This window comes from Sturnira hondurensis, unplaced genomic scaffold (assembly GCF_014824575.4).
Source record: "Sturnira hondurensis isolate 20B ecotype Veracruz unplaced genomic scaffold, ASM1482457v3 Scaffold0006413, whole genome shotgun sequence".
Classification (NCBI taxonomy): domain Eukaryota; kingdom Metazoa; phylum Chordata; class Mammalia; order Chiroptera; family Phyllostomidae; genus Sturnira; species Sturnira hondurensis.
In genome coordinates this window covers 26971618-26989752 of record NW_028079044.1, presented here as the reverse complement: position 1 = coordinate 26989752, position 18135 = coordinate 26971618, and the positions used below count along the sequence as shown (strand labels likewise).

Genomic DNA, 18135 nt, shown 5'->3' with positions numbered 1-18135 from the left:
TTTAAAGTTGTTTCACATAAAAAATGCCTTAATATGCAAAGCATGAAGCAAAAAATGCAATTTAGCTGTTTCCTAAGGTAAATCCACAACTTCTGGGGAGAAATCCTTTCATTTCCTCTAAAACAAAAAGGATCCATACACACATTCCAGGTATTGAAGGAACATCAATTTCAGTTTTAAGACATATTTAACGTAATATCTTCTGTCAAATTTTTGTTGCCTAGCATAAAACTGGAGACTTTAGAAAAAGAAAGCTTTTGAAATATTAGTCATTGAAATGACTCACTCTCTAAAAAAAATTACTTGGGAGTCAAAGAAAGATGACTTTACTATCTCAAAAATTAAACACTGATCAATTTGTTCATCCATTCAGTCCACTATGAATGCACTGATGCGGAAAGTTGGGGGGAATGAAAAACACTGATATGAAATGGCCACTAAAAATGTTCTTCCTGGTTTACTTTGCTACCTAAATGCCAGTTGGAACTTCTGACAAAATGTAATTTGTAGAACAGTCTTGTGGCACATTGTATCCATCAAACAAAATCGACAAGGTGCTACAAGACACATTTTGTGTTTGCTGGTGATAAAAATCCTCGGCAGAGTTTGCTGAACTCTTTTGTGAGGCATCTTTGTCAGTTGTGCCTAACGCAGGCCCCTAGTAGGTGCTCAGTAAACATGTGTTGTCAAAATAAATCAGTGAGGCCAAGATGGAGTTTACTCAAAGGTAGTAGGAGAGTTTTACATTCTCTCATTGCTAACGATAAGCTCTTAACGACTTTTGCAACTGGTTTTGCAGGTCATCCAAGCCACTGACCTTTCCTAATACAATTAGAAGAAGGGGCAGAGACATTTTACTGTGAATGTAGCTCTTTGAACTTCCCTAAGTAGCCTGGGTGGAGGCCCTACCGTTTTAGGTTGGCAGGTTTGTAAGGCACCAGCAATATCCGCCCTTCTACCCGCTCCGCCCGCCGCTTCCTGGATCTTGGTCCCTGTCCTCGCCCAAGGCCCATTCCCCTCCCCCCCGCCCCACCCGAGGGCTGGGTCAGCAGGAGCCCTGGGAACTACCACTTGTATCAAACTTTGTTTCCAGAAGAAAATAGGTACTGATCTGTATATTTTAAATCACAACAGCATAAGGTCTTCAAATGAATGTCTTCTTTGGGTATTCAAATCTAACTTACAATAAATGAGCTAGTACAAACGACCTCCACGATCGCCCCAAACCCTCCATGTGAGAAGGTAGTCTTTTGCACTCGGAAGTTACAGGGTTTCTGAAAGCAGCGGCATCTCCTTCCAGGCCTCACCTCCCCTAAGCTCCGTCCGCTCTAGGGAGGCACCTCACCCCCACTTCACGCCCACCCATTGTCCCTTCGCAGCTGTCAATGCGCGCAGATCCCGAACTGCCGATTGGAAAACCTTCCCGTCACTCAGTCCACACTCGGACCGGACGCTACACTCCCTATTCCCTGCCTTAAAAGGTCTAAGACAGAGTTCTCGGAGTCAGCAGGTAAAGCCGAAACGGCGGAAGGGAGGAAAAGAGCGAGGGAGGAAGGGAGGAAGGGAGGAAGGAAGGGAGGAACCCGCCGGGTGCCGAGTGGGTGGGCGGAGCGGCGGCCTGGGGGGGCGCGCCACATAACCTCGCGGAGACAGACCGCGCCCTGTCCCTACACCGCCCCCCACCCCGTCCTGCTCACAATGCCCAAAGCACCGAGCCACTCTTGTAATCCAGCCCCCTGACATCCTTGGGGACGGTTACCACTGCGAAGCACCGAGGGAGGGGCGGGGTGGGCCGCGGGGAAGGGGTGGAGGGGTACGTGAAAGGTCCCGGATGTTGCTGAACTAGAGCCCCTTCGAGAGGGAGTAACTGGCGCAGGCGCAAGCCCGCAAGGCAAGCTAAGGTGGGGGTGGGGAGGAGTTTTCTCTCAGGTTTAGACTAAGAGTTGCTGAAGCTAGAGGGGAAGATTTGGGGTGTAGTGGTGTGGAGAGGAAAAGAAGGAGCTTCCTGCCTAGGCGCACTTGGGACTAGAAGAGTGGAAAGCTGAGCAGGCTGGGAAGGAAGATTGGCGGCGGGAGAGGACGCGCGCGCTCCTCTGCTCGCCCTCTAGCGCGGGCGGACGGGACGCGCGCGCTAGGGAGCGGCAGTTGTGCTGGCCCCCAGAGCTGTGGGCACCAATCAACGGTTGCCATAGCAGCGTTTGACGTCATCGTGCGTGTGGTGCCCCTGCTGCCGGGGCTGGTGATTGGAGGAAACCCCGTGTCTGCGGAGCGTCTGTAGCCTGTGAGCAGTAAGATCGGGGGACAGAGTCTCAGCCTCGCCGCCGCTGCTGCCGCCGCCCAGAGACTCCTGAGCCCCGGTCGTTCCGCCGCCACCCACTCGGGACACAGGTAAGGAACCCGGCCACCGTCGCCTCGCCCCACTCTTTCCTGTTCCAGACCAGTCTAATGAAAGCGTGGGGACCACCCCCGCTCCACGTCCCTTCAGCCCCGCTCGCCCGGCGGTAGCGGCGCTAGGCTGAGGCGGAGTCTCCGCAAGCGGAGACGGGCGGCGGCTTTCCTTCCGCTGGACTCGGGCGGGCGGCTCGCGCCTGCCTCGGGCTACTTGCTTCCGGATCGGCGCTTTAGCCTGGATAAGCGCCCGTTCCTGGCTCCCCTCCCCGGGGGTGGAAGGGGCGCCCGCACGCGAGATCCCCGGGGACCTGCTCGTCGCCTGCTCATGGGGTGGCTGAGGCACCACTGTCCGAGATCGGTTCCAGTCGTCGCCCCTGTGCCCCCAGAGTCCCTTCCCTCTCGCTCCCGTCTTCCGCCCGAGATAATGACTCGGCGGCTGCGGGTATTGCAGTGGCGCAGGTGAGGCCGCCCCCTCCCCGCGGCTCTCCCTACCCCCCGCCCGTTCCTCGGCGCAGCCTCTGCGCCCCGCGCTGCAGCGGCGGCGGCACCCAGCGCCACCCTCAGCTCGGGCGGCGGCGCAGCGGGAGGGCTGGGCTTGAGGACCGAGTCCTCAGCGGAGGCCCGTCCCGGGTCGCCCGCCAGGTAGCCTAGGGCGAGGCGGCGCTTCGCGCGGTAGAGGGAGGAGGTCACCCGAGACAGCCGAATTTCCTGGATTCCGTGGGGAAGGGGGCTCGAATATTCTGGGGTGGGGGAGGGGGCTCCGAGCCCAGGTGGGGTAGAGGAGATGGGCAAGACTATGGGCAAGGCTATAATAGGCCCGCGTATCTCGCTCGCTTACTGGCCGGGCCAAACTGGAGGGTCCCTGCGCTCTGTTTCAGGGTGCGTGCCCTGCTCTGCGGGGCCGGGAAGCCTGAGCTTAACAGCCGGTGGTGGCCCGGCTGGCCAGGGTGTGGCTCTTGTCCCCTCCCCCACCTGCTGCAGCTGTCGGGCCGATACAGACTAAAGGAGCACCCGCGGTGTCGGGTGGCGGAGGGGACGCCGGTGGGACCGTGGGGTGTGTCCCGCGCCCGGCGGGCCTTGGTTCTGCTTCTGTGGGCGGCGTTGGCCTCGCGGGCCTCTTTGCCCCCGGGGCAGGCGGCGGCTCCCGGGTACCCCGGCTCGGGCGGGGGCGCGCTGCTCCTCCCTCCAGCTCTAGTGAGGGAAAATTAACCCTCGGCAGAAGGTTGGGCTCCTTGACACAGATCCGCCATGACAAAGGGAGAGTCGGGGACTTACGCTGAGGCACAGGCTTGGGCGGAGCCAAGCAGTGGGGGTTGCAGATAGCGCGGACCCTGGGATTTGCGCTTTTAAGCCTGGTCGGCCGGTTTTCGGTTCACTCAAATCGACGTCTTAACGTCGGTTAAGGGTTAAGTGGGTGCGGCGAGGCCTTGGAGGACTAGTTATTATGTGAGAAACCCAATCCACTTCCCCTTGTACTGTAGGGGTTGGGGAGAAAAACCTTTATACTAGTTTTGGTTGATTCTGTGTTAGAAGCAACATTAATCTGAGAGCATTTTTTTTTAGTTCTGGGGGGGGTTACGGGGTCACAAATTTTAAATAGTTTTAGCATTGAAACACTGCCTTGCAATCAGGGTAACTGATTACTTGTTTAAGTACTGGGATCTGTTCCGATTTTTCTTTTTAAGTTTTGTGGGATTTCCCTGGGAAGATAAAGGATGTAGTGTTGGTGAGTCAATTCCCATAGTGACAGTGCTTCCTCTGTTCACCTTTAACTAGTGTACTTCAGACAGTATAGTTTTATTTAAAGTCGTTTCTTATGTGGGGTCTCTGTATGTTTTAATACCTTTGTGTGTTTTAGCACTTTTCAATTAATTTTGACTTGTAGAAACAATTCTGTGTATAATCTGGAATAATGATGTCGGAAGCACTGGTGACACTGACAGCTCTTAACGTACAAATGTAGTGCTCCCAGATGGTAAGAGTTGGGAGTTCCAGGACTCATGGGTAAATTTTGTGAAGCGGATGTGTATATAACAAGATACAGCTAAATGAGGCCTTAGGGTCAGTTATCAATTTTTAGTGGTTGTTTTGAATTCAGAATATCTTTAAAACAAAAAATTTGGTCATTCCAGAAAATTATTCTGTGATCAGCTGGCAAATGTTACAGTGATCGTGGATTTGGAGTGGGGGTAATAACAACTAAAATTTAAACTTAAAGCACTCCTGAAAAAAAGTAGGTTTTATGAAAGTAAAAAGACATGAATTACACATTAAACTGACATGAATCATGATTCTGGAAGTATGATAGAAATGCATTGTTCTTCGGAGGCAGTGTTTTTGCTAAAGAAAAGCTGCTTAATTTTTGATTACTTGGTGATATTGGAAACTGGAGTTGACATTTTGGCCAAGTAAGATAAGGGGTTCGTTTTTTAAGGTGGCCTTTGTGCTTTGACTACGTGTGAAATTAGGAACTTCTGAACAAAGAAAAGGTAATGCAGTTTAAATTTTGCTAAACTGAAGTTAATGGCTTTAAATTTTAGCCTTTCAAAGCTGATACGCTTTTTCCCCTTTGTTCTGATAATTTTCGTATGTGTGAGGTTGCACTTAAGTTCCTCCTGTGAAGAATGTTCCATAGGCAGCCAGTCTTCCATAGGCGGTTGGGTTTGAGGTGTTAAATGCAGCTTTTAAATTTTTTAACAGAAGGTATAATTTTGAGTCTGTTTGTTTTGGTGAGAAAACTAAATACTTTTTTGTTTTGTTTTTTGTTTTTGTTGTTGTTGTATTTTTCTGCAGAACATCCAGTCATGGATAAAAATGAGCTGGTGCAGAAGGCCAAGCTGGCTGAGCAGGCTGAGCGGTATGATGACATGGCAGCCTGCATGAAGTCTGTAACTGAGCAAGGAGCCGAATTATCCAATGAGGAGAGGAATCTCCTCTCGGTTGCTTATAAAAATGTTGTAGGAGCCCGTAGGTCATCTTGGAGGGTCGTCTCGAGTATTGAGCAAAAGACAGAAGGCGCTGAGAAGAAACAGCAGATGGCTCGGGAATACAGAGAGAAGATTGAGACCGAGCTAAGAGATATCTGCAATGATGTCCTGGTGAGAATCCCAACATCCATTTTAGCCTCACTGTACTATAGGGTCATTACAATGAAATCAGTTTTGATATTGTCATTTTTGTTTTAAAATTTGTTCTAAATTAGTCCCGAGAGACTATAAAATAGACTGCAGTGATGTTTTTTTGTACTAATTGAAAAGATTAGTAGTATTGCCATTTAAGTTAGTGGTTGGCATATTTGTAGTATTTGTGGAGTTAATTTTTTTAGATGTACATATGTGGATATAGTAACTTTACATATATTGGTTTTAGGTAAAAGGTGTAATGGGAGACTCTTTGTAGACATAGTACCTATCCTTCCCTGGGTTAGCCACTGTAATGTTAATGTAATGAGTCAGTCATGCACAAAGCACTGGCATCATCAGTTACTCTTGCCTCTTCCTGCGTTTTAAGTGTTGGAAGTTAACTTTGTACACAGACAGTCACGGTAAAAGGTTATGAATAACTCAAGCTTGAGCTATTCATAACCTTTGACTAAACCATATCCAGGTTTAGTCAAAGTATTTTAGGTATTCAGTATCTACTCTGTTGAAGCACTGCTTCTCTAAAAGCTTTAAAGAATTAAACAGTGCCTTAAAAAATTAATTAAACAGTGCTGTTAAAAAATTAACAAATGATGACCTTCTGACTCAGAAAAGTTTAATCTGAGGATAAATTGGTGGAAGATCCAACCATTTAGCATATAATGTTGTTCATACACACTGTGTGTGTGTGTGTGTGTGTAATCGATATAATACCTATTTGATGAACCAGGAGTTTGGGGGATAATATTTAAAGTGCTGTTACTAAAATAATTCCCCTTACATTGCAGGACTTTAGGTTACACATTGGGTAGGATTCAGATATTCAGAGAGATAGTACCAGTTTCTTTGGATAGGTTACTGAATCTGGGACTCAGTATGGAAATCCAGGTGCACTATTTATTTGAATCTTGTTCATGGAAGGACTATGATGAACAAATACATAGGCTTTTGTATAAGTTGTGATGGCATTATGATTCATTTAACTAGTCTTTAATTACTAATAGAATAGCTTTAGTTCCTAAATTATGAGTGCTTTTCTCAAAAGGTGTGAGTACTTTCTCAAAAAGTACTCAAATGAGTACTTCAGGCTTTCTTTTTTTTTTTTCCTAAGCGAAAGAGAGAGAGAGTCTTCAATGTGTGTTTGCCTCCTGAGTGCCCTACCAGCAGGAACTGGGCCTACAACCCAGGCATGTGCCCTGACTTCAGGCTGTCTTTCTTAAAGAACAATATTTTTTTATCTTAACAACATAGACTCACATCTTCTCATGTGGTATCTGTTTTGGGTGCATTTTAAACTGCTTTTATTTTAAATCCTTACATTGAAAACTGCCACTTAATTCTAAGATGAGAAAAGGGAATTCTGTGATTTATTGAGGCTAAATGGCAATGCTTATCTTATATTTATTTTTTTAAATATTTATTTTTTTAGAGGAGAAGGGAGGGAGAAAGAGAGGGAGGAAAACATCAATGTGTGGTTGCCCCTCACATGGCCCCCACTGGGGACCTGGCCCGCAACCCATTTAATTGCAAAGGTAATAAGAATATTTAAATTTCAAAAGCGATCGTGTTTTCTACAATAAAAGAGGGTACAAAGTGTTGGACCCTCCCAGGGTGGCTTGGTTCACTGGTTGGAGCATTGTCCTGTGCACCAAAAGGCTGCAGGTTTGATCCCTGGTCAGGGCATACACCAAGGTTGCAGGTTTTGTTGGGGCTCATACAGGGTGCAGCTGACATCCCCCCTCCTTCCCCTCTCCCCCACCGAATTAGTAAACATACCCTCGAGTGAGGATTTAAAAATAAATAAAAATTAAAGATAATTACTATTACGTTCCTTAACAATTAATAAATGTAACAAGTATATGTATGAGTTTTAGGATTCTGCAACATTTTTTTAAAATGTGTTGTTTTTTTTTCTCCCTTGCTCTCTTTGTTAACTGGTCCCTGTGTACACATTATTGAGTTTTGTTCACTGTGGTGGTTTTCCCCCCAATTATTGCACCTGATCAAAGAATTTTTATTTCGGTTTCAAAGGGTTTGTTATACATTACAATTTTCCTTAAGACAAGTCAATTTTAGGATTAAGGGGGACAAAGTAACATTTACCCTCTACTAACACATTTATTTGCTATTCCAGGTAGGTATGAATGTTTTCCACACGGAAAGTATAAAAGCTCCTGAGGATTTTCCTAGGAAAAGCCTTGTAGCAGTTTTAGTTTTGCTTCCTTTTGGTTTTCTTATCAAGAAAAAAAATTGCATAGGATCAGTGGATGATAATAACAAGATAATCTCTGAACAGCTCTTTGTTGTTAAAATTATTAAGAGGGTTTGATACTGGACACTACCCTTGTTCAGAATATCACTGGCTTATCCCCAAGTTTGAAATTTGAATTTTGGAAGGTTAGGTAAATGAAAGTTAATTCCTTTATTATACAAAAGGCTCAGAGAATTCTAAACAAGCTTTTGCTTCCACCCTCTGTCTTTTCAAGAGTAAAACTGTTAGTGATCTTTGCATGGCTCCTACCTCCTAAGGCATACAGAGATGGCAAACACAAGGCCCACAGGCCAAATCCGGCCCTCCACTGTTTTATGCGGCTTTGTTTCTACATGGCGGCAGCACCAAGCTCTCCCTTAACTCTCAAGGAGTAGTTACATTTATATAGTCCTAAAGTTACATTCAGCCTTTTTAAGGCAATGGTGAGGCCGATGAGGCCCCTGGTGAAAGTGAGTTTGACACCCAAGTATAGATACTCAAGTATTGATTGAGTAAATGAGCAAAAGAGCCTCTGTTGGAAAAGAGGATAATAGAACTAGGTCAGCAACACTGCTAATTTTCCAAGGCATTTTCTCTTTCAACTTGGGAAAATCTGATATTTACAGATAATGTGGCTTTTTACAAGCAAGCCTCTTGTCCCTGTCATCTTTTCAGACAGGTCATGTTGACTCTGGAAACATATTGTATAAAATTCCTTTCCCCCTCTCTAGTAAAATATAGCAGAACTGATATGTTGCTTTCTGGAGAAAAAATATCTTTGAACCAATACTTTATGGTTAGTGAAAATGATCTTTTAATTATATTTTAAGATCTTATGTATAATCAATTATAATTGTATTACTCTATTTTTCTGAACTTTGATTTGAGGAAAAATGCTTAGGTAATCCTGTTTTAGAATTGTTATTGGCTGGTGGTGTCAGCAATGAACTAGACTTATTGTATTGTTGAACACCTGGCGAAAGAATACCCTCTTTCTGTAGGTTTTAATTAATACCACCTACCAAGCAGACAAAGTAGGAACCGTGTTACTTTGTGTAAGAGTTGAAGAACACTTACAAGGGGAGATGATCACTGGCATATTCTTTCAATATGGACTTCTCTTTATGGGAGAAAACTTGCGGTTCTTCTCTTGCCTGTTAATTTGAAATAGCAATATGGGAACTAATGCAGTCTGCCTTTCCTGCCACATCATAGACCAAAAAGGCTCTCTTGGTAGTAGTGGGGAGAGACATAACCCCTCCCCCTACGAAGTTAGTTAGGGATCACTGATACCTCTTCTGTGTAAATCCACAAGAAGCAACCAGAAATTGTACATTTTTGTCTTGACTGATGAAACGGAAAACAAAATGAGGAAATACGTATTAGAACACTTAATTAACATTCAAAGAATTTAGTGATGTAAAAAAGCTCCAGATTTTGAGTGAAGACAACTTTTTACCATTTAATACCTTCTTGGACTAAAGAAATCACTCAGTCCTCTGAGAGAACTGAACTCGATTAAGCGGAAATAATATCTACCTCATAGGATTGTTACAGAGAATAAAAATCTGGTAAAGCCCCTGATTACCGTCTGTGCGATTTGAGTCAGGTCTGGGGTTCAGTTTAAAAGCAGTGGCAACAGCACATCCCTCCCAGTGGTAGCGGGAGGTCTCGTAACTCAAGTCCAAGGGTGGGGTTTAAAAGAGCCAAGAAACCTTAAAAACTATTTTCTGGGGCAGAGGATTTGTTACTAACCAACCGATTTTCAAAGTTTCATTTAAACTGAAACTTTGAAACTTTTCATTGAAAAACTCCTGTATAAGGCAAAATGGCTTCCTTTTCCAGCAGGCAAAGGAACAAAATTGTGAGTCTTAACATTCAGCAACAGCATTTTAGTAATAGTGATTCAGTTAACTTGACTGAATCCTATTTTGTTATGCTTCTCTGAATTTTTATCTGCCCAGGGCAGGTTTAAGGTGTGCGTGTTTCTCAGGCACTCATTTTCATTTCACACCCACAGAACTGCCATTATTAAGGTGCAAGCTAGGGAACCAGGCAGCTATTAGGTCCTTCCTAGTCTGGCTGAAAAATCACTAGACAGCCCACTTACTGGAAATAAGTAAGTGGTTAGGTTCTCGAAATAACACTGCAGTGTTACATTCATCTTCATAACTAAAGAGTTTTCACAGTATTAAGTATTCCACTGATGAGATATTTTGCACAGTTGGGAAGTCTGAGGTATAAAAAATAGAACTGAGAGAAAATAAAAGAATGAGAGTGGAAAGGCAGATGTTTGCTCTTGGTGGGAAGGGGAAGAATAACCAACAAGCTGATTAAGAAAGATTATTTACCCTATTATCAGTGAAACAAATAAGAATGGAATTCTTCCTACCTGTTCTAGTAAGAGATATAGATGACCTGGAGATTGTTTGGTGATTACATGAGCTATGAAGATATTTAAAAGTTAACTAAGAGGAAGGGATTAAAGGATTTGAGCCCTGGCTGGTGTAGCTCAGTGGATTGAGTGCTGGCCTGCGAACCACACAATTGAGGTTCGATTCCCAGTCAGGGCACATGCCTGGGTTGCAGGCCAGTTCCCAGCAGAGGACTCACCAGAGGCAACCATACATTGATATTCCTCTTTTTCTCTCCTTCCCTTCCCCTCTAAAGATAAATAAATAAAATCTTTTAAAAAAATGAAGGATTTGACACATTGGAATTAGAGTGAAAAATATGACTCAAATAATAGAAAAAACATGCACACTTTGATCCAACTTTTTTATTCTACCCCCCAAAAGAGGAAGAAATTGTAAGCCTTCCCTGGCTGGTGTGGTTTCATAGAGTGAGTGCTGGCCTGCTCATGAAAAGGTCACCGGTTTGATTCCCAGGTGGAGCACATGCCCAGAGTTGCTGGCCAGGGCCCCAGTTGCAGGCATGTGAGAGGCAACCAGCTGATGTATCTCTTGTACATTGATGTTTCACTGCCTCTTTCCCTTCCCTTCTCTCTAAAAATAAATAAAACCTTTAAAAAGAATTCATGTCCAGAATTTGACCATCTGCCACCACCTCCAACCTACACCCTGGTCTCACCAGCATTCTCTCACCTGGGTTATTGGGGTCGGGGGATTGTAAACCTATTTTTAAATATTTTCTTTGAATATGTATAGATCCACAGTTTGGAAATATTTGCTAAAACACCGTAAGTGCATCTTTTATAAAATTTTATGAAAGGCAGTTTGAAGAATTAAACCTAGTCTCCGTAGGAGACATCTTTTCATATTTATCCATAGCACTTAAGTAGCATTGCGTTTTAGGTTATTAGAGTCAGTGTAATGTCAGCCTTGGAGACAAAATAATCAGGCTCTTAAATAAGGCTGTAACTGCTGATAGAAGCTGAAGGGAATTAGAGAGTAGCTGGAAAACTATCCTCAAGCATTTAGGCCAAGTAAAAAGGGCATTATCAGTGTTTACCCAGGAATGAAGAACCTAGTGTAAGCTAGGTTCTCAAGTGAAATTTGGTTATTCCAACAAATTAAGTGAAAATTTTGTAAAAGAATTGTTACATTCTGCATCCATGGTATCAGAACATTAGAAGGACACAACATTGCTCAATTTAAAAGTCTTTTTATACATTAATCTTGTTTCTTGAAATTTGGGCATTAACCTATGAAAGACTTAGGGATTTTTTTTAACCCTGTGAATATAATATATACCTGTTTTTAAATGTGGTAAGTGGTCCTAGCACATAAAGGGAGCCCAGTATAATTTGGAATTAAATGTTATTGGACTATCGAGATAAATTTGATCATACATTTTTTTTCCAAAATAGATGGCCTTGCACACATTTATATTGGAGAGAGAAATAAGTTTTTAAAATCAATGTGTTTTCTGATCAATAAGTTAAAAAACTTGTCCATTAAAGTTCTGATATGCCTTGGGATGATATTTTTCCTAGAGTTTCTGAGATACCTGTTGAGGTTTCATCCTAGTTCCTGTAGTGCTTGCTTACTTGTGGTTTTACATTGCGAACAAACACTGCTCTTTTGTGATTTAGAATTGGGGTCAATTTGAATATGCTGAAAGTCAAGGTTCATCTTCCATTTGAAAATATCTATTCTTTCTAACTACTTAATTTTAGCATGTTTTCTAGACTTAATTAAAATGACACCTTGTTCCCAACTTGGACTTCATTTTCTGACTCAAGTTATTGCTACGTTGACTAGGTTGTTCTTAAATTTTTACATTCATTTATAGTACCCATGATTATTTAACCATTCCCAGTGTACCAGTAGTAGTTCTACTCCTTACTATCCCATTTAAGCATATTGGTAAGAAAGTGATATTGTAAGGATAAACATGATTTATTGGACAAAAGCTCCATTATAAACTTTTTACTGTGTCTGGTGCTAATTCACTCAGACTTGCTACCTTAATTTTCTATTCCCACTTCTATGCTGCATGCAGCTCTTACTCTTACCTTTGTGTAAAGTAAGTATAACTATTCCATCTGCTCAGTTTTTCCTCAGAACCTCTACACAAAGCTTTTGGCTCCAGTTTGTTGTTCTCCGCTGTACCTGATACAAGCCATTGCTAGTTGCCATCTTTATGGCCTGAGAGTTTTATTACTCTGATTCAGAATTTTAAACTTGATATCTAAGTTGTTTTCACTTCAGAGGATTGGCTTCAGTCCCTTCATTTTCCTTGAAAAACAGGACCATTAACATTTGTGATAATTAACTTGTAAAGTACACTGAAGGAGTAGGATATGCTTAATATTTTTTAGGTGGTACAAATTTGAATTAGGCTTGAAGGGAACAGTGTGTTTAGCCACCATATCATTAGTTCCTGTTGTACTTGGTACATTTCTGTGCGATGGGTGTTGTGTCCATTTGTTCTCTAGTGAATAATTCCCTGTAATGATGAACTGGTACCTTTGTGAAAATTGTTATGCAGTAGCAATTGTCATTTGTCACTGATTTAGTTCTGCATTTTCTGTTAAAGTATAACGTGACATGAGTTAGTAACTTCGTATAAAATAGTCATCTTAGCAGAATTCACTCATTTCTTTCTATTGATATTCTTTTGCTATAGAGGATTATGGGGGTAGCAAAGCATGGCTGAGTATAGCTGATTTGTTATCCGTATGATCTTATGTGACTTGAGCAATGTTTGTTTACTTTGGAATAGATTACTAACAGGTTTCAACAGGTAAGCATTTGTGAGTTTCTTTGGACTGAATTTATCGTGAATGTTCTTCCTTGCTCCCCCCCAAATAAAAATATACGACAGTGATATTAGCCATGGGCGGCAGGATGGCAAGTTAATAATGTAAGTACAGCCCTGGCGTGGTATAGCTCAGTGGATTGAGTGCTGGCCTGTGAATTGAAGGGTTGGTCACTCACTGGTTTGATTCCCAGTCAGGGCACATGGCAAGGTTGTGGGCCAGTCCCCAGTAGGGCATGCATGAGAGACAAGATGTACTTACAAATAAAAAAATAAAGTAATTATAGCTAAATGTTAATCTGTAGAGTTAAGTAGACCAAAATAAGACTTTGTCCACTGGGTTGACAAACCTGTGTATGCATGTTTGTTCTCCTAAAACCTAGGGAAGATCCTATTGCATTTATTTTGCAAGGTATGCCCAGTTTTTGTTGTTTGTTGAAATTTTATTTGCTTGAGTTGTTAATGACTTGGATATCATCAGAAAAGTTAGAGTGCAGGTTAGTTTCCATCTTGTAAACAAGTTTTGGGGTCTGGGAGTTTATAAAATTAGCAGTATTACTAAGGAGAACTCAACGGTGAAATGAATGTTTCTCATCTAAGCCATTATAAATGTTTTTCTGAGAAAGACCCACTTTGTTGATCCGAGACTCATAAACTCTCATCATAATTTTTGGCCCAAGGGGCGGGGCATACTTGGACTACATTCATCCCAGGGATGCTTGATGAAAATTCTGTCCAAAACACATAACTTTTAAAATGTGATTCTGTGAAATTGACAGTACTATATAGACAGGCTATATAGTATACTTAGAACAAGTTCTCAATTCAGTAAATTATTGAATTTCTACTTTTCTACCATGTTTGGAAATAAAATATCCCAAAGTGATCATGCTCTTTGTTAAGAGTAATGGCTTTTGCTTCCAGTTTCACCTTTGGTTGTTTCCATTTATTTGGTAAGGGGGGTTATCATTATAAGACTATTAATTTTATCAATTTTGAGATTTAATTTAATAGAACTTCAATAAGCTTAAAATCTTTATTTTTTTTAAATTTTTTTAAAGTTAATTTTTTTAAATTTTATTTATTTATGTATCTTTAGAGGGGAAGGAGAGAGAGAGAGAAACATCAATGTATGGTTGCCTTTTGTGCATCCCCTGCTGGGAGTTGGCCTGCAGGGAACCAGCCTGCAACCCAGGCATGTGCCCTGACTGGGAATCGAACTGTGATCCTCTGGTTCGCAGGCCTGTGCTCAATCCACTGAGCTACACCAGCCAGGGCCTTAAAATCTTTATTTTTAATACTTATTGATTACTTGCTATTTCATGGGCTCTATTGTAAAAAATTAATCTAATATATATTTTATTTTTGAAAACCCTGCTCTTTAAAGAAATCTCCAATCTAAATGAACTGAAGGGGAGAATGGAGGGGAGTGAAGGAGGGAAAATGGGACATCTGTAATAACATAATCAATAAAGTATATTATAAAAAAAGAAAGAAATCTCCAATCTAGAAAGGAAAATGGGCATGGACACAAACAGTACAACAGAATGAGAGGAAAAATACTACAATTATGTTAGTTGCATATGGAAGAGCTAGTCTTTTAAAAAAAAAAACAACCATTTTTTAAGACAGCTGATAAAATCTAGGCCCACTAGGGAGTTTATACATAATATGTAGTATGCAAGTTACAAAACAATGAAAAAATGTGTTTTAAACCAAAAAATAATTTGTGATGGAAATGGTGAGAAATGGGGCCTTGGTTGGGCCTCAGGGTCAAGGCTGATTGATGCCAACTGTAAAGGGGGGCTCTTGGGGAGAAGGAAAATCCTCAAGGGTGTCAGAACAGTTTTACCAATTGTCGCCTGATACTCAGTATGTTTTTTGGGTGCTTTTACCATTTTACTTTTAATCTTTAGAAGTGACATTTTGAATATGAAGTAAAACACTGATTTTATTTATTTTTAAAGGGGAAGGGAAGGGGAGAAGGAGAGAAATATCAATGTATGGTTGCCTCTGGTGAGTCCCCTGCTGGGAACTGGCCTGCAACCCAGGCATGTGCCCTGACTAGGAATCGAACCACGATCATGTGGTTAGCAGACTGCGTTCAATCCACTGAGCTACACCAGCCAGGGCTGAACATTGCTGGTTTTCTATCAGCACTAAGTTTTCTGCAGATTGTTTCATTTTGGGTTAAAAAAGGAGCAAACACTCTAGCTTTTAATGGGAATTATAATGAAATTTTAGGCTGGCTTTAACAGTTCTTAAACACCAGGGATAATATATTTGACTTTGTCACATTTACTGATCTTTTAAAAAGTTAAATGGTAAAGACTTAACAATCTTGTTTTTAATGGGAAATGCATTCAATTAAGTGATGGGCCAGTCTTCTGTGATTCCATTCATGAAGTTAATTAAGCAGCTCTGTTCTTTTATACGTGTGTGACCTTATCATTCATAGAACACTTAAAATTTTACTTTCTTAGGCCAACATTGCACAAGATAGTGAGTTTAAAGTCAAAATGTCTGCTAATACTTTCTTTAGGTTACCTGACTTTTAGCATTTTTAATGGAGCACTTTAATTGGTTGGAAGCAAAGGGTGGTTGCTATTAAAGGAAAGGAAGCCATTCCGGCCACAAGAGGGAGTAAGAGATTAGTTTCCAAATTAACATCCCTATTGCAACAAAAACAGCCCGCATTTGTTTTAGAATTTTTAGAAATCTAGAAAGATAAGGGCTCGGTGGCTTTACAGAATAAAGTGAAAGTTCTGGGAAATTCCTCCTTGTGCACAAGAGAATTGTGCAAGACTAGAAATTTGAATTTTCTTTGATTTTTACAGGTTAGGGAGTTGAAGCTTAGAGGTTCAGTGATTTCTCATTGGGTCATGCTGTAAGCATTGATAATTTATGTCCCCTAAGATAGTATTTACTTAATTATAGATTGAAACATATTTACTCTGCTATCGAGTACAGTTACGGGAATGATGGGTTGGGGGTTGTCAGAATAACTGGACTTTGTTTAATTTCATTAAAGGTTGATGACTACAATTTCAGACTATATTTTAGGATTCTATACTTAAATGAAAACACCAAGAATTACATTTGAGGGCCCTTATATGTTTTGTCACCATTTCCCTTTTAACCACTGGATATTTTTTTGTGCATGATTTGTGTGAAAGTGGAATATCTGTTTCTCCTAATCTCTCTCCCCGTCTCTCGTTTTCATGGGAGAGGGGCATGGTAGTATTATAGTAGTATAGTCAAGGACAGAAATAGATTATGGAGGCTTTAGTCTTTCCCACTCACATATTTGGTGAGGTCAAGTTAAAGGAGACTGTTACCTCAGCTATATATTCAAATTGCAGTCCATAAATGTCTCATTAGTGGTTGATTCCTTTGATTTGATATTGTGGGGCTATTTACTATCTGTTAATGACATTTATGTACACCTATCAAGTGTTAATCAAAATCAGTAAATTAATAAATAGTTGATAAAATAAACTGTAACCTCTGAATTTATTCACGAAATTATACCACTTTAATTCTGGTTCAGAATTCAATTCAGGATGACACTTTGCATTTCATGGTCATGTCTTCTTATTCTCTTTTATTCTGCACCATTTTTTTCAGTCTTTGCCTTTCATGATTTTGACACTTTTCAACAGTACCGATCAGTTATTTTTTGTACAGTGTCCCTCAATTTATATTTGGTGATTCCTCATGATTAAATTTAGATTGTGCCTTTGGGGGAAGAATTTCTGGAATTGAGATTGTGCCCTCCTTGGTGCATCATATTAGGAGACACAAAATATATTCTTGTTACTTATTCATCCAGATAGGACATTAGATATCCCAGCTCTATAACTTGTAGTTTTCCTTTGAAATACATTTTTCATTAGTTGGCTTCATGTATATTCTAGTTGGCAAGCCCAAATGATGACAGCACATAGTGCAATGATTTGAGTACAAAGTGGCAAGTGGCCATTCAGTAAATTAATAGACAGTCCCTGGTGTAACAGTGGTCTGAGTTAATGATTTTTCTACTTTACGATGGTATAAAAGCAATACACATTCAGTCGAAACCATACTTTGAATTTTGAATTTTAATCTTAGACTAGTGATGTGTGGCACAATACTCTAATGGTGCTGGGCTGCAGCAGTGAGCCATAGCTTCCAATCGGGGATGCAATCACGAGGGTAACCAACACACTGCAAGATGAACTCTGTCAGCAGTGTTTTTTGGATATTGTGTTCTGAGCACACGTAGCGTAGGCTAGGCTAAACTGTGATGTTCAGTAGGTTAGGCGTATTAAATGTATTTTCATCTTAACTTTTTTCAGCTTCCAGTGGGTTTATTGGGATATAACCCCATTGTGTTGAGCATCTGAGCAATAGTGGTGGGGTGGCAAGTGTTTAGTGTATTAGAGACAGTTTCCTGGAATAAAATTGGAAGGGAGATTTTGGGATTAATGCTATAGTGAAAAGAAGATTGAATGCGAATGCAGGTCATGATTTTGTATTTGAAACTCGTACCAAAAATCCAGGCCTTTTAAATGCAAATTTACTCTGCGTTGCTGCTCAAACTGTCCTCCCACCATATCTCTGATGGCTGTTTTGTCTCCCTTTGCCCCCTCCTTTGGGGTTACTACTTGGGATCCTAGAGCTTATCCAAGCATTCTGGAAGCGTATTAGGATATACCTAGTCTGCTCCTTGGCTGCTTTTTCTGAATATATATGCTTACTATAGTATATGTAATTTTTGAGCAATTTCTTAAGTCTTATGAGAAGCAGAACTTTGAGTGTTTTTTATTATCTAACATACAATATCAGCTTCAATAATTTTTGTGTTTTATCTTAACTATTTAGAAGTTTGGTAGGATGATGACTCCTTGATAGTTTTCAGCATTCTGACCTAAGATTTTTCTCCTTTGCTCTCTTAAGGTAGCTTTAAGTTTCCTATTATATTTAAATGAAGCTGTTTAAATTATGCATGTATGTTATAGTTCAACCTATCTTGAATAGGCATTTTCATGTCTTGGAAATTTGCACTCCTTGAAGAACATATATGAGTGGGGTCATAACAAACTATCCTGTCATATCACTTCAAGGAAAAGAAATAGTACTAGTGGTAAA

At 41.2% G+C, this 18135-nt stretch overlaps 1 protein-coding gene across 2 annotated transcripts in view; it reads left to right on the top strand.

Moving 5' to 3' along the window:
- Window positions 1–2148: 2148 nt before the first annotated feature.
- YWHAZ (tyrosine 3-monooxygenase/tryptophan 5-monooxygenase activation protein zeta) overlaps window positions 2149–18135 on the top strand; it is a 30158-nt gene continuing 14171 nt past the window's right edge. Inside the window, exons 1-2 of one of the 2 annotated variants that reach the window (XM_037048292.1) lie at window positions 2149–2388; window positions 5185–5489. In XM_037048292.1, coding sequence (XP_036904187.1) covers window positions 5196–5489 — 294 coding nt within the window. In that variant the 5' untranslated portion in view covers window positions 2149–2388; window positions 5185–5195. Of the gene's footprint in view, window positions 2389–2672; window positions 2851–5184; window positions 5490–18135 lie in introns of those variants that run through there. The other variant, XM_037048293.1, reaches the window with a different exon arrangement.